The sequence below is a fragment of the Limanda limanda genome, chromosome 21 (assembly GCF_963576545.1).
Source record: "Limanda limanda chromosome 21, fLimLim1.1, whole genome shotgun sequence".
NCBI classification, from domain to species: domain Eukaryota; kingdom Metazoa; phylum Chordata; class Actinopteri; order Pleuronectiformes; family Pleuronectidae; genus Limanda; species Limanda limanda.
This window is the reverse complement of record NC_083656.1, coordinates 5483930-5500896: the sequence shown is the minus strand read 5'-3', so window position 1 is coordinate 5500896 and position 16967 is coordinate 5483930. Positions and strand designations below refer to the sequence as shown.

Below are 16967 nucleotides of genomic sequence, written 5' to 3'. Positions count from 1 at the left end.
AGGGTTAGGCTTACTTGACAATCAACCTCTGTGGCCAGAATAAACAATTATGTTTGGTTTCTCTGTCACTTGGTGGCCTCAGAACAATATTATTGATGGCTCTGTTCCATTCAAAGACCCAGCATGTACAATATCAGTATCGAGATGTGGCTCAACTAAACAGAACACAGCCTTCACTGTCACGCCAACCTGTGCATTTCCCATTTGGCCTATTATGTAATGTGTGTCTCTTTTCCTCCCACACTGCAGGCTGGTGAGTCCTTCTGGACCGACAGCTGCTCTGAGCGATGTGAATGTCATGCTCCAAACGACCTGCGCTGCTCTGCTGCATCTTGCACGCCTGAACAAGAGTGCACCATCAGAAATGGCGAGCTGGGCTGTTTCGATGCAATGTCCACTTGCACCGTGTGGGGGGATCCACATTACATCACCTTTGATGGGGCACTGGCTCATTTCCAGGGCACTTGCTCTTACACCATCACTGAGAGTGTGAGCCACGGCACCAATGAAACCCAGTTCCAGGTAGTAGCCACCAATAAACACCGTGGCAACAACCGTGTGTCATTTGTATCAACAGTGGATATATTCCTCTCAAATCAACCAGAGAGAGTGTATATCAGGATTGGACCCAACAAAAGAGTAAAGGTACAGACTTATTATTGTGTTATTGTGTAACTTTCTACGTTTGTCTGGTGTCAGCATCACTCTTGTCATTCACTAATCTCTCATCCCTCCAGGTAAATGGAGGTGAGGTTTCTCTTCCCACCACCGGAGGAGCTTTAGCTCACATTGAGAGGCAGGGAAGCTACATAGTGGTCAATGCCAATGACCTGATGGTCCAGTTTGACGGCACCAGTACCTTACTGGTCAGAATCGGCCAAAATCATCAAAACAGAGTCACTGGGATGTGTGGAAATTTCAACAGTGATCCTGCAGATGATAAAGTCTTGCCCAATGGCACACTGGCACAAAATGACAATGAGTTTGGACACAGCTGGAAGGCACCTATAAGCCAATCAGGGTGAGCTGCTTTGAAAAGAACATGTCGGATACGTTTATGAAAACTGCAGCAGACAATAATGGCAGCACATGATCTGTCATTTTTCTAGATGTGGATCCACAGATGATGAAAATGATGATGGATTGAATGACTGTGCTTTCATGGAAGAATACACAGAGCTGTGCGGCATCATCACCAACACCAGCGGCCCGTTCAGAGCCTGTCACCTGCACTCTGACCCCCAACCGTTCTTCACTTCCTGTGTCTATGATCTCTGCCTCTACACTCCAGCCAATGGCATACTGTGCTCTGCCATCTCAGCCTATGAGAGTACTTGTTCGGTGCTGGGGTTGAACATCCCAGAGTGGCGCCCGGCTTTGCAATGCGGTATGTGGTGGGTGGATCAAGGAGAAAAATGAAGGAAACGTCTTCTCTCTATTACCTGTTGAGTCTCCTCTGTTCTTTCTCCATGGTTTCTGCAGCTGAGTCCGACCCCTGTGAACAGCAGGACTGCGCCGAGCATGAGTGGTGCGGTGAGAAGGACGGAGTTTACGGCTGCTTGTGTGACGAACACCACCATCGGCCCAACAACGAGAGCTATGGTGAGGGTAACACGTAGAGATGAGCCAGATACTCGGCTGAAACGAGTATCCGGTACGGATAAAGCACTTTTGCCAATTACGAGTATAATACGAGTAATCGGAGTCATTATCTGTGCTCGGACTGAATGAAAATCCTCACACAGCGTCACAGCGCTCCTCCCGTCACACACGGCTCTGCTCACTCACTCACAGAACAGCTCTCTGTCTCTCAGTCGCTCAGGTTCACTGCGCATTGGGACTGTTCCATAGGCTCAGTCAAGGAAGCAGAAATGATTCGTTCATTTCACGACTGGGTCTTCGGGTACGAGTCTTTGAAAAAATTTTCACGAGACCTGCATTGGCTCAGTAGAGGAGCGCTGGAGATGCGAGGGACGTTCACTGTCTCCCGGAGAAATGAGCACACTGTGTTTTTAGTATAGAAAGACGTGAATTATATTTGTTCACAAGTCATAATGACTGGTTTTGTTATTTTCACTTTACATTTACACTTACTTTACAGTAAAGTAAACCTCTATTAAATACAGTACAACATGACAGTTTGTATGGTTTGAAATTGTCATCTATTATCACACTGGCATTTAATTATCACGGCAAACAATTACACTGCACTAAACTTTAAGTGTTAATGTTAAGTGAAAATAACAAAACCAGTCTGTATGACTTGTGAACGAATATAATTCACGTCTTTCTATACTAAAAACACAGAGTGTTCATTTCTCCGGGAGACAGTGAACGTCCCTCGCATCTCACTCACACACACACACACACACACACCTGGTGTGGAAACAAATTTAAAAAAAATAAAAATAAAAAAATTTCAAAGTTAAAAAAGAAACTTATGTTGAACCAGCCCACTTCCGGGTTAAATCACACCCACTTCCGGGTTAGGCCCCGCCCACTCCGAGTACGAATACGGATACGGATAATTCATATGGTTAACAGATACAGATACAGATACAGATAATGCTGTACTCGCTCATCCCTAGTAACACGTGTCTTTCACTAATAATAGCTGTCTATTCAACTCACATTTGATTTCTTTAAAGTCAAGGATATTCACAGTTATGTACATATCACTGACTTTAACTTCAAATTCTTCAACTTTAAATCCTTGTACAAGCTCAAAAACGCATCATGTTCTCACTTGCACCTCGTTTCTGGTTCCTTTCTATTTCACAGACTCGTCCATCACTTGCGTCAGCAGCTCAGCCAACATGTCGCTGTCCCGCTGCCAGCTGTTTGAGGCTGGCTTCCATCCTGGTTCCCTGCACCTGCGGGACGACTCCTGCAATGGTTCTCTCCAGGACGGACGACTGGTGTTCCACTTTAATAATGACGATCAGCTGTGTGGGACACTTCTCAGGGTACAGACCATGCATCTCATAAACACTGTCTACAAGCAGACTCTCCTAACCAACAGCTTCATATTACATGAATGATTAAAAGTCATATTCCATTAAAAATACATGGTTTGCCTTCTTCGTCATGTCATAGAGCAACGGGACACATTTCATCTATGAGAACACTGTTGAAGGCGAAGTCGACCCCCATGAGGGCCTCATTAGCCGTGAGAAGAGCATTCAGCTGCACTTCTCCTGTGAATATCCTCTGGCCCAGGCCCTGTCCATGGATGTTGGCATCAACCCTATGGAGAGGTGATAACCACTGTACCACCTTGCTCACACTTTTTGTTGATTTTGAGCTATGTAAGAGTTTGACTTTATAATATGATACAGACTTTGAAGCTCTCTCACTCTCATGTTCTGAAAATATCAGCGTACTTATTGCCAGACCTTTTTTTTTATACCTGACAAAACCACTCTGGCATTAATCCTACTACTCACAATCTAAGAGTATATTGCATTGTGTCATGTTTTTGTGTAGCATTGTGAACAAGAGGCTTCCATCTGGCCAAGGTCGCTATCACCTGAAGATGATCCCCTATGAGGACGCTGGCTTCCGCTTCCCGCTGACGAGAAGCCGAAATCTAGAAATGGAAATCGATCAGAGGTTGTACATCGAGGTTCAGACGATGGGAGTTGATGATCGGCAGATCTCCACCATTCTGGACTCGTGCTGGGCGACGCCTTTCAATGATGCCAGCTACCCTGTCCGCTGGAATCTCATTAGTGAAGAGTAAAGCTGTTTCAGTAAACCCTTCTTTAATTCATCATACCAGTACCCTCTATTCTTACTTCAGTCCTCCCTGTCTTTCAGGTGTCCTAATGAAGAGGATGGGACAGTGGAGCTGGTTCAGAACGGCGTCTCTACCGTCGCCCGTTTCTCCTTCAGGATGTTCACCTTCACCAACTTTACATCTATCTTCCTGCACTGCAAAGTCCATCTCTGTCTCATGAGACACAGCAACTGCACAGCTGTATGTACCACCTTTAAAGATCAGTCCCGGAAACAAAACCTCTTTGATTTGTTGTAGACACTTTCATCTACTTTCAGTTGAAAACCTGTCATATTCTTTTTCCGGCAGCACTGCTACCCTGGCTTTCACAACAGAGTAGCGAGGGATGTCTCTCACCATGACAGCGCAGCGATCTCAATAGGACCACTCTTCCAAAAACAAGGTAACTGTATTCTTGTCGATGATTTAATCCGAGGGTTAAAAGGTTCATGTGCGTGTTAAATGGCATTAGACCGCAGTGTTCATCCATCTGTCTTATTTAAAAGCTGAAGTTAGAATTCGGTTCTTCTCTTGCAGATGGAATGAGACAGAGCAGTGCTGCAGGACGACTGACCTCCGTGGTGACTCTGCTTGTCTGTTTGTTGACTTCTAAAGTTCTGACTTAGGGAAATTAAATGAAAGGGGCAACACACACACACACACACACAAACACACACCCCCCCTCCCCACACACACACACACAGACACAAGATACACACATCATTCACCGAGCAGTAGCTTAACCTGTGTGCATTGATTTAAAAATTGGTGGATATTTCTCTTCCTTGTGATCGATTTAAAATAGTGCGAGTTTGATTTTATGATATGCTCTTTATGTACTTCACAGATAAGTGTAGTAGTGATTCAGAAATCTATGGAACAAAGTTATTGTGGTTACAGGATATTTTGGAATACATTCTCCTGAACTGTTTCCCTCAAATCGGTCCTGTTTGAAATGTAGTATTTGTTTTTATTTCCACCGCTAGAGGGCAGCATAATATCAAGTACACGTTACACACATTTTGCATCAGCATCTGTCTTCAATCAAGGTTTCTTCCGTAAAATGTTTATCAGTTTCATTTATTATCAATAAAACATTTAAATTGTCATTAAAAAAAATACGAATCCTATTGTATAAACCAAAAATCGAGGTCTCCTCCTCTTTCTACTTTCTTTTCTCTTGTTTTCAATAAAAATGGCATTGAATTAAATTTGGACTTTGGACAGCATGTTCTGCATCGGACACATAAATGTAAGGATAACCATAATCCTCAATGACTAATACAGGATGGTTCTCATCTGGCATGAAAGAGGCTCTCATTGATACAGGAGGTCGGGTTTCTGTCTTTTGTGCAGACGGACGGAGCCGTTATCTCCCACGTCTGCTCTTTAGGGGAGAAATTCATCATTGTCAGTCAGTGTGTCCACAGCAGAGCCCTGAGCCCGGAGCCCAGACCTACTGTAGACATAGCAACACTCACCACACACCCACAACATGTAATTTGTCATAGGTGGTATTTTACAGTACAGAGACTTCAAAGAGAAAAGAGCTGTGTGTCCGACAACACATGACCCAAGACACCGGCTCTCCACACTGCTGACACGTTATGTGGAGATGACACATCATGTTTCACATCTTCTGTCTTCAGAGCAGTGTTTAACATGGAAGTGTATGATCGTGTTAATCCATGATGGGAGTAGCAGTCACTGTTTTATCACTTATAGCATTTGCAGGCTGTCAAAGTCAATGTGTGAGGATTTATAAGAGAGAACTAATAAGAAATAACAGGTCTTTCAAATACATTTCCTCCAAGAAATGGGAAAGCAGGGAAGGAAGGGAAATGGATGGATATCACAGAAGTTTGAAAGTAGATTTGCTCACTGAAAAGTTTGATATTGATAAATACAATCCTTTAACTGGATGTTTTCCCACGTGTGGATCTTCTCCTCTCTTTTAACATTTTTGAAGATCAGTTGTGAATATACCTAAGAGACTGAATATTGCCTCAAAATGAAAGGGTTTCACTGTGGTGTTGTTTTCAATTACTCTCTGATGTTGAGATATTTTCCCGGATTAGTTTTAACCTCAGCTGATAAATGTTACATGAAATTCAAGAGAAATTTGCCAACGTCGGCAAAGCTTTAACCTCTTGAAACCATAAATGTACAAACCAAATTCTGTGGAGGGGCGAACAGTGGCCATAACCCTGAAGTCTTTACCCCCAATTTCAAAGGTAAATGTATGTGACCTTTAAATCCATCACTCTGTCTTTTGCAGAGGCTCACTTCTTTTCTTCCACACGTCTATGCAGTGACTAATCGAATTAAGTAAATGCAGTTCCTGAAACTTCGCAGATTTTGTCTCACCTTTTTGAACCCGCGCACATAAGTCAAACTTAACAACATCCACATGTGGGCGAGTCGTACCTTATCTTTCATTCGGGAACCGCTGGCAAACGATCTCTGTTTTCTACTCTGCTTGATCCAAAGAGTGTCTATAAGAGGAAAGTGAAAAATCAAACTACGTAAATAGTTATATTGTGATTTTATTATTTAGTTTGAATAGCTGTCTTCACAGTCTGCACCTCGTAATATCACATTTCTTTTTCAAGTTGAAGCTTCCCTCAGTTTTGCTTTGATTTTGTTTAAATCTCTTCATCGACATGAGGATTTTCTCCCGAGCAGTTTCCTTTTCTGAGCCATTAAACCATCTTGAATACTCGTCCCAGTGCTCTGACAGGGGAGTTTAAGGGGGACGGAGTGAAGGGAGACGAGGACAAAGTGGTGGACGGGACTTAAGGGAAATATGAGTGGCAGCTTGTTGACTTTTACAAGATGTCGAGGGCTTAGTTGGCTAAATTGGATTCCCTCATGGAGTCCCCAGTGTGGTGTGCTGCAGGGGTCAGTAATGGTCCCATCTGATGTTTGACCTCCTGCTCCCCACATGCTGCCCCTCATGTCGGCAGCAGCGGCCACTACAAGCTGCAGCTCATAATCCCATCTGAACTGGAGTCCAGTTATTCAAGATTCAATGAATAGATTTGCTTTGTGCTTTGGGATTTCCCCCCCACCCCCCCTTAACATACCAACTACACACTAGAGTGTATATGCTGCATGTTGAGGGTTATGAGTAGGAAAGTGGAGTTAGGCTTCTACAATGAAGTCATAAAAAGAATAAGAAAATAAGACTGAATAAGCAAATCAATTATTTATCTATCAGATGAACCACAACTAAGATCACTTTTAATAAAAACAAATTGCACCAAATAGCATACGCTCATAAATATCAGGTCCCTAAATATGCCTGATGTCTTTCTATCAAGTTTCTTGCTAATCTGTCCTTTAGTTTTTGAGAAACTTCGCTTACATACAAACTATTCAATGAAGATATGGACAGGGGTAAAGACATAATGCGAAAATACTAGTATGTAGTATTTAGGTAGTATTTTAATTTAGGTCAAATAAATACTTTTACTGATAAATTAAATTTCTGCAGGCACATCCGTTGTTTAAAATATGAAGTATTAAGTTTTTGTTTTTCTTCCTTGTGCCCTTTGTTTTGCTTGGACCCTTTTTTTCATATAAAGACAAGTCCGGCCATCTACAGTTTCTGTACAGAGTAATTCAATTTCCCTGGTGAATTCTATACTCCTGAGAAAACTGGACGGTTGGGGGGGAGCGCAGCTGCAATCCTAGAAGTCATGAAATCGACTTAGCAAACCAGGTGTGAAAAATCCGCACTTTGTAAAGTGACATATTCAGTATGTACCGTGACTTCACTGTGGATTCACTTTGACGCCTTTACTGACCTGAACATTATATCAGAGAGTGAAATAGATTCCAATCTGTTTTAATAACTGTCTTGATGTGTTTCTGTGTTTTAATACCACGTCTCTGTGGCTTCCTTCCAAAGTAAAACACAGAAATACTTAACATTGTGTGTGAGTGTCTCTGATAATTACTGTATTTTGTTTTGTATGTGATTATGCTTATACTTTCATACAAATCCATAATAATAAAAATGAGGTAATTGTGAAGTTATCTGTGTTGTGCTGTTTCCATCAGCCATCCATTTGAAATATTAGATCAGAGATTTACCAGAGGGCTTCCTCCTGCCATCTGGTTCTTCTGTCAGCCCGTGACTGCTTCCTCTAGTCCTCACTTCTACTGTATATCACCAAAGGGGTTTCACATCTTTAAAAATGCATCTGGACATGTCGGTTTTTGGGTTTTTCCTTAAAAAAAAAAAAAAATTTAAAAGAATTTTATGTAAAAATAAAATAATATAATAATAATCGATATCTCTGGGGGAAAAAATGATATCACAGCTTCAGTATTCAAGTAATTTACTCCGTTGTATTTAGTTTTCCGAGTGTTTTCCAATTTACTTAAAATCCTTTTAGAGAATTTGCCTCCATTCTTTAATTACATTTATCCCACAAATGAGGAGGCCAGAGGTTGATGGAGAGAGTGATGGACTGGACAGAGGATAATGACTACCTCATGCTTTCCTCTTCTACTATCACCATATTCTCTTTCCTCCACCCTGCCCGTCCATCACCAACCCCCGACCACTTCTTCTCTCCCTCCAACAGTGACCATGGGCTGTTTATCGACTTGCTTCTCCTTCCTGTTTGTGGTTCTAAGAGGCTGAAATTAGATCTGCATCGGCGAGGATTTGAGATAAATTGGGCTGCAGATCAGCCCTAACTTGATTTGCTCCTGGTTTCATAGGGGGGTGGGTGGTAAGAGGAGGATGGTTCTTTGTGATGCAGCAAACAGGAACAACACCAAGGATGGAGTTAAATATGGGTCCGTGGAGTGCTGCTATTAATGCCTTTTTAAAATAATAAGAAATACGTTGTGTAAGGACAAGCCAGAGCAGCTGGTGTGTGAGCAAAGCGTTTGACATTGTTGACATTGGGAGGAGAACATACTACTGTCAGGGTTAGAAATTGTCTACCTTTGGTCCATGCTTCTGTTTCCTAGGCCTCTTTAGGGCTCCCTTGGGTTGGCCCAAATGGCAGCGGTACACAGGGGCAATCGGCCGCTCCCATTACCGCTCCCAGGGGAGGGGGGTTTGCTCCTCAGCGTCTTTGTACCATCCGAAGTCGGGGTGTGGATCTCGCTCTTTTCTCTGTGCCACTTTGATCTGACTCCAGTGCCTGACAGTCGATACCACAGCTGAACCCGACACTCGGTGCTGCCTCTGTAGAAATGTGGAATGGGAAGAGGAGAATGGGATCGAGAAGCGCAGGGGCTGAATGCGAGAGTGTCTTTTGTCTGGTGTGCCAGACAGACGTGGCGACCCCTCTCGGTTAAACTCGACCGAGGAGATCACAGCCCACGCTGAAGAGGCCGGATGCCTCCAGGGTAAACAAGTGTCTCTTGATGCTTTTGTCACTTTCATCTGTTCACATGGACACATAAAATATAACTTGGACACGATGGTGTTGTGGGATTGTGTATCAGCATCTGCGTCACACAAAAGCCTCCATTCATTGTCTATGCTGCTGATCCTTTTGAGGGTCGACCCCAGTTGACATTGGGCGAGAGGCAGGCTGCACCCTGGAAAGGTCGTCGGTCTGTCACAGAGCCGACACACGGACTGCATCCACACTTTTTACACCTTTTTACATGTGCAATCCCAGAAACACGTCTGGCCCCACTTTAGTTTGAAACCCCCAAAAATTTTAGTGTAGACGTGCAAAACCTGAGATGTTTAGAAACAGTTCATAGCAACCAACTATAAAGTAGAAGAACTGAAAAAATCAAAACCTGAGATGTTTAGAAACAGTTTATAGCAACCAACTATGAAGTAGATAAACTGCAAAGATGAAATTCCATAAAAACGATGAGTCCAAAAAAAGGTCCCGAAAGAAATAAAACAAAAGTCCATAACAATTCCAGACGATCATGAAATTAGTATGAATATAGCATCACTCTATCCTCAGACTTTGACAGGGTTTGCAACAATGAATAAGTATTATATGTTTTTTCATCTCTGTAACTAACAGTGACTATGCAAAGGATGATGATGTACTGCTCACTAGTGAGTAAAGTAGTGCATATTACAAAGGGAGAAGTGAATGACTGATAACAGAGTGAATTCTGTCTTGAAATGAACCAGTGGGGTTCAGAAAGATATTTTAGTGACACCTCAGACAGCTCTGTCATAACTTTCATCTTATTTCTGAGGTTCTGACGACTGTATTTTCCTTGAAGGGACGGATCAGAGGGAATCTAGATGGACTGATTGGTGAGACCTCCGCAGGTGCTTCAGCTGGGCCCCACCAGCATTAGCTGCAAAGCTCTGATTGGCTGAGTGCTGTCTGGCCATCATCAATCTGAGCTCTGCTGAATTAAATTGACAGAAAAGCCTTTTAACCAGCGGCTAGCCGAAGATCCCTTGGGATACATGGGGCATTCAAAGACATCTGTATTTTTGTGTTTAAAACCCGTCGTCCTTCAGTTATTCATCCGTCTCATTGTGTATCTACTTAACCGAGCTTATCACACGTCACTGAAGTGTTCGGTGCTTTGCTCAGGTTTTCTCAGAAATACTTAAAGGCAAGCCCGCGCACTGTTGGTTCACAAGCTCCCCAGTGCAGTTTGCATACACCACAAACAGACAAGCTGCGACACATTCAGCCTCAGGTCAGCGCTCACACTGATGTTGACCGATTGGGCCCATGTCTGTCATCAAGAGCTGTGAGCATACCTGAATAATGGAGTGGAAAGACGAGGATTCTTCACTGTGTGTTACTTTGTATTCTGGACTTTCTCTTGAGGAATCTTGTTTGAAGGAATGCTGTATCATCTTCATACACCGGCAGGGTGGGGCGGAGGTGGAAAGGGGGGGGGGGTGTCCTTTCTTACCTTACGCAAGAGATTTTGGCATCTCTGGCTCAGCGATGTCTCCATTCACTAGACGCTATTGGAAAACACTGGCTTACCATGGTGTCAATGACTTCATATAGCATGAACCAATCTGAGATGAAGAAGTGAAACCCACAGGCTCTTTCTTGGATGTCGAGAGAGATGTGGGAAAGGTCCGTGCCATTCTGCAGAGCTGTATTATCTGCTGGAGCACAACAATCCGCTCCAGTGTCTTCTTCCACATCCGCAGTGCAACATTACATCACTCTCTTATTTGGAGGCCATATCAATGTGACATCATGACCATCACTCTATACCTGCGTTCAGCAGAGACGGGGGGGGGGGGGGGGGGGGGGCGGGATTGAAACTCGAACCTGTGCATTATATGAGATGCAGCACATCAGCGCTTGTCTTTGGCTATTTTGAAGGCTAATCAGATTTCATGAGGCCGAACAGCGACAGATTTCCAGTTTCCTGTGTGCAGAGCAAAGTCCAGATACCAGATACAGTGGAAGTGTCACAAGTCTCACATGGAGACACTGAAGGCTTAGCTCTGCTGCCTTTATGTATAAAAAGTGATATGTCTGTTTCCAGCGATGTAATCTACACTGCCGACATACTTCCATGTGTCCTTTACAGTGGCTGTTAAGAAACACATCCACTAGAGGGCAGCACAGAGTTGAGAGGTTCTGGAAACAAACATGGAGAAGATGGAGGAAGTTCTGACAATGTCCCCAGACCATGAGGCAAGTGATCGTCTATTACGCCTCAACCCCCTTGGTAACGTTTAAGCTTATGCTGCTGCATGGCACATTTAGTTTATATTGATAACTGTAGTAAGTTTACTACTTGAAATCATGAGCTATTCTCTGATTTCAGTCAGAGGTTGACAAACAGGGCTCTTGTTTCTCGGAGTGCGGCCACCTGGACGATTTTATCAGCTAATGTTAGCTCCATGCGTCTTTAACCGACCTTTTCATGTTTAATCGGTCTTGGATCTCTCTGTACAGCACGATATCGCCCTAAACGTGATTCAAAGAGTAAGTTTCCACTCTTTAAGCCTCAAACGAGTTTTGTTTTACCATTGACTTGGTGAGTCACTACATTATTGCAGATAATGAATTTGACTGTGTCTCCCAGAGCAGAAACTTCCCTGACTCTGATAAAGAGCTGCTAATGTCGGGGAAACCTCTGACATCGTCTGCACAGGAGACGCTCTGCAGGGTTAATTGAGTTGAATGGGTTATGTTAGGAAAGCAATGCCGGGTTAATTAAGTTAGAATGTCGTCAACACAGCAACATTTATCATTGGCTATTAGCAGCCATAAGCTACTGATAATAATTGGCTGAGTAAGTCTGAAGCAGGAGTAGGAAGAGGAAGATTGTTTTTCATAGCTTTGTTGTTTACAGTCGTCAACTCATTTTCAAGGTTTAATTTCTTGACATCTTATGATTCCTGTTTACAGAACATATTCGATTGGTCTTATCCTCAGTAACGTGTCATCTGAGGTCGTCTAATGACGTCCACTGACAAAAACTAAGTTTCAATATCAAGTATTTCATGCTAATTGGTTTCAAAGCCAGTCCTCTGTGTTGGGCACTGGAAGCCGACAGCTGCCCCGGAGTATCAGTGTCGTGTCTCTAGGTGCAGATCCGGCTCCGGAGGGAACTCGGTTGTCTTGGTGCAATTGTTGCCGTGCTGTAGATTTTTTTTCTGTTATGACACGAGGGCTCTGTTGGTTCAGTGACTCACTCGTCTCACAAAGGAATCAGATGTCCGGCGTGTACAAACCGTTCACACGAACATGCGATGAGTGAAGTCAACATTTTGAACAACCTGCTCGTGTGGTTTGACGTTTGTTGTTACAGTGACAAACAGATGGATTTTCTCTTTCAAAGCAGTTTCCTGGCAGAAAACTTTCCGACGACACAGTTGACTGTGGCACCTGGTGAGCAGGCGGCATATGCAACTTTTGCATTAAATGCAATTAAACCAATAATGTCTGCAATGAATTTCCTCCCTGAACCAAACCATGACAAACAAATAAATCCTTTTTCCGGCCACAAAGCCACTGGGCGGAATGTCTCACCAGTTATAAGTCTTCTGAAAGAGACTTAGTGAATTGTGTCAGTGTTACTTATTTTGTCACTTCCTGCTCACACCATTAAAGCTTAATCATTACTGAAAGTGGAGTGATTGTGGAGGATAAAAGCCACATCTCTCCGAGGCACATTACCGTCATTAAGATTTAATAACCTGCTTTTTAGGCCGCAGACGCTTTTATAATCCTTCAGTCAACAAGAGTGTTTCCTCAAAGAAACGATTTATCCCAAAATTAACAGTATTTTAAATGACTTGACTCTTTATTTCGATCGGTTTGCAGCCACATACGACTGTTAGCATACAGCAGTATAATAAAAGAATAAAGCCCCTGACAGAGAAGAGACAGAAATAGAAAAGTGTTTTCCTTGGAGAAATGAGAGAGAAGAGTAGCAGTCACTAAACGATGTTGCACCATCTTTAAAGAGGAGAGACGAGGTAGGAAAGAACAGGAGGAGGAATCGTACAAGAGACTGATGTGGACGGAGGTGAAAAATGGCTCTATTATAGGCCTAATAGAATTTCCCATGGCCCCAGAGGGAAACAGAATGGACTCTCCCTCTTTCCCACTTTGCCTCTCCTTCCTCCCGTCCCTCCATTTGCCGGGGCCTGAGATATAATTTCATCACTCTTCACTTAATTGTGCGCGTTGCCGGCAGAACCCCGGCCCTCTGTTCCAGCCAACGGAGGCAGGTGGGTGAGGAGGAAGAGGAGCAGAATAATAGAACAGAGTGGGAAACCACATCACTTCATTTTTATAGACGGACAGCTTGTAAAAGCGATGGGTTACGTGGTCCCCTCTGAGCAGCCAAGTGTAAACACAGCGCAACACTGAGAGGGATCGAGGAGAAACACTGTGTCGTACCACACGGTATATTTACAGTGGAAATACACCAAGTAATTGTGTGTTGGCTGAAAATTACAAGTTTAAGAACACAACTGACTCACAAAGGATTACGTTCCCTAGGAGATCATATAACAAAACCCTACTTACACAGTTTGGCCAAAGATTTAAAAGTTGATAAATAGATATTTGAGATGCTACCATGAAGGGATAAAATCACATCAGATATGTAATTATTGAAATGATATTATAACCTGCTGATAGTTTGGCCATATGTTTTTGGGATTGTCTTGATGAATACTTGCATTTCGGGTCAATAGGAGGTGAACGAAGAGGCTGTAAAGTTTGTGGGGATCAGAGATATTCCAGCGAGTGAAGCTGTGGAGGCTGCGTGTTGACAGATTATAAATAAAAATCCCACCAGTAGAAGCCAAGACATCCTGAATTGCAGTTCCTTGTAAATCTACATTACTGGACGCTACTTCTCCCCTGATACAACTCCCAAACATCAAGTTTCTCCGAAGCCAAGCCAACATATGGGGGCGGCTAACTTTCTCAAGGTCCCCGAGAGAAACGGAGCACAATATACAAGTGTTTTCCAAATTGGATTATTTCATCTCATGTCTCACATTAACTTTGACATTTATACTGGTGAGAATATTCAAGTGAAAGTTCATACTTGCCTTGTTCTCCTGCACAGAGGAGACCTCCATGAAAACCTAGCTGAGGTGTTTTTTTGATTATGAAGGTTTATGGACGTTAGTGGACGATCAAAGATCAAACATGAACTTGTTTTTGAATTTTTCAGGATCGGGAAGATTGTATTTCGTTCTCAAGTGGCTCACCCTCAAATTCATTGTTTACAAAACAGGACACAAATTGAAAAACTGACCCTAAACTTCATGCTTATTCATACCTCAGACGCAGAAGAAACCTGCCCCACGTCTATTAGCTTATCAGATGTTGACCTTTGCCCTCAGTGAGCAGTCCTGTCTTCTCTACTGCTTCACCCAGCGACAACATTTAGTTACTTTCAAAGGCCGCGCCGGCAGTTTGATCTCCTGTTACTGTGCACCGAGACCAAAGAGAACACGTGTGCCCTTGTCTGGGATGATCTGCTACAGTCAGCCGTCCATCATGTGGAGCGCCTGGTGACATCCTGCGGGACGTGTTCTACAGCTGCTCGTAAAGATGAAGATGCTTCCGACCTCTGACCCCCTGTCACTGACGGCCTCCTGAAAGAACACTGTGCTAACTTGCTTGGAATGAGGCGTAAACGATACAGGTTAGAAGACTGGGGTCAAGTATTTGGGACTGTTTCCTTTCAGTACTGAGACTAGTTACAAATATAATTCTACGAAACCAATGAATGCCATCAACAAGACTTTTTTAAGAATAGATCAGAATGTTTGAAGCTCAGTTTCTTCACCAAAAGTAACTTTAAAGCTCTCTCTCTGGGTTTGAACGTTGTCGAAAACATTTTGGATGATGTAAGCACACAAGTTAAGTTTAATGAAGAATCATTATCGTTAATTCAAACCAGGGCGTCATTTCCTTTGAGACGTGAAGGACGACGCCCCCCCCGAGATTATCATGTGTTGTTGTGTTATCATGAGAAACCTGTGGAAAGGTCTTGTCACTGCCAAGGTTTCCCAACGGCTCATGTCTGGACAGTCCACGGGGGAATCCAGTTTCCATGTTCTCTCTTCATCCCAGCGGTGATTTGCAGAGTAAATAATCGGGTCACTCTCAGACTGTGACCAAGTCATAAAATTGACCATATCATGTTGTAAATCACAGTAACTGTTCAGGAGGGAGAGATACCACATGAAAATCATCACTTGAGTTTTCTTTTTCCTGTAATTGAAATGTATATTTGCCATTGTATTTATTTGATTTATTCTACCTTTTATATTAATATTCTGGCCAAGTGCACAGAGACACTGGGATTTGTTCTTATTGTTATCAAACCTAATTATTGATTTAGCTGATTAACTTATTTTTCACACAGTTCTCTTTCTCTCTCGTCCCAACAGAATAATGGATCAAATGAAAGTTGTGTTTGAATCTTTTTCACACCCACTGTTTCATTTTACAACCACATTAAAAAGTCATATCATTGTAGGTTTTGCATAATTGGAGATGATGTAAATATTCTGTTAACACATTATCTCTGATTTTAAGAGATGTGCCTCCGCAGAGTCGGGAACTGAGGTAATTTAGTGAGCGCGGCCTTTTGTTCACGTTCTTCAACTTGTAGCCAAAACCCATCTGGTCATCCAAACTCGCCGTGGCCTATCCTCTTTCACCAGCATGTCACTCCTGCACACATGGTTCCTTTCACACATCAGCATTCCTCACTAACGACTCACTGGAGGTTAGCAACGGTTAGCTGGGGGAATGTGTTTTGCATTCGGGACCACGGTTCACTTAGAAACCGAACCCGGGAGCAGGGACTGGGTCAGAACCCGCCGATGCCATTTGTGATTTGGATAAACAGAAGCAGGTCAGACTGGAGGAAGCAGGAGGGTTAAAGACTGCTGCTTAATTACGTCAGTTTTAATTGAACAGGGAACCGAGGGGAGCAGGTCTCATGAATAGGTTTCTTTTTATATTAAAAAGTCCTTTTTGACAAGATACAAATATATTGTTCACATGCAGGGTGGTACGGTGGTCCAGCGGTTAGCCCCTCTTAGTTGGGAGTTTGCATGTTCTCCCTGTGTCTGTGTGGGTTTTCTCAAGGTAACTCAGCTTCCTCCCACAGTCCACACACAGAATATGCATGTTTATATTATATATATAACCTTGTTGTCTTAGCTGATATCTTCTTTTAAAATCTTCAGACTTCCTTTACAGTTTCTCCATATTTACCCTCTAACAAAAAGTCATTAACGTACCTTCAACCATAATTTATACTGACCTATCACAATATTTTCACACTTGTAACACCATCACTGGGTTAAGCCCACAGTGACATAAAATATGAAACCAGTGGGAAACAGCGTGTCTTTTCACGCACCGTTACTTTACCACGTCACTCACCACACTCGGCCTAATTGTGTTGACAGGCCGTTGATGTTTATTATGGTAGTGTTTTGTCACCATCACACCGACCACACGCACGTCTCCATATTTCATGCAGATTGAGGAAACCAGTGAAGTACAGGTCGTCCTCCTATAAGAGCCCCTCATTGTTCCTTGTGTTGTGACTGGTGAAGCCTCCAGTGATCAGTCTGGCTCATTTGGCTCAGGATGGATGACAGAAGGATTTTGTCCTCGCTTAAGGCGAAACACTAAAGAATCCGTATGGAGCCATGGAGGGACGATATCAAATAATAATGGAATAGATCTTTTTCCAATAAATA

The 16967-nt window shown here is 43.0% G+C and overlaps 1 protein-coding gene across 1 annotated transcript in view; it reads left to right on the top strand.

The window, feature by feature from the left end:
* The window catches only part of LOC133028193 (IgGFc-binding protein), a 37055-nt gene extending 32651 nt beyond the window's left edge, over positions 1-4404 (top strand). The window contains exons 35-44 of the mRNA XM_061095386.1: positions 250-645; positions 738-1021; positions 1110-1387; positions 1483-1602; positions 2782-2966; positions 3097-3257; positions 3487-3738; positions 3820-3979; positions 4088-4181; positions 4295-4404. Coding sequence (XP_060951369.1) covers positions 250-645; positions 738-1021; positions 1110-1387; positions 1483-1602; positions 2782-2966; positions 3097-3257; positions 3487-3738; positions 3820-3979; positions 4088-4181; positions 4295-4404 — 2040 coding nt within the window. The remainder of the gene's footprint in view (positions 1-249; positions 646-737; positions 1022-1109; positions 1388-1482; positions 1603-2781; positions 2967-3096; positions 3258-3486; positions 3739-3819; positions 3980-4087; positions 4182-4294) is intronic.
* The last annotated feature ends 12563 nt before the right edge of the window (positions 4405-16967 follow it).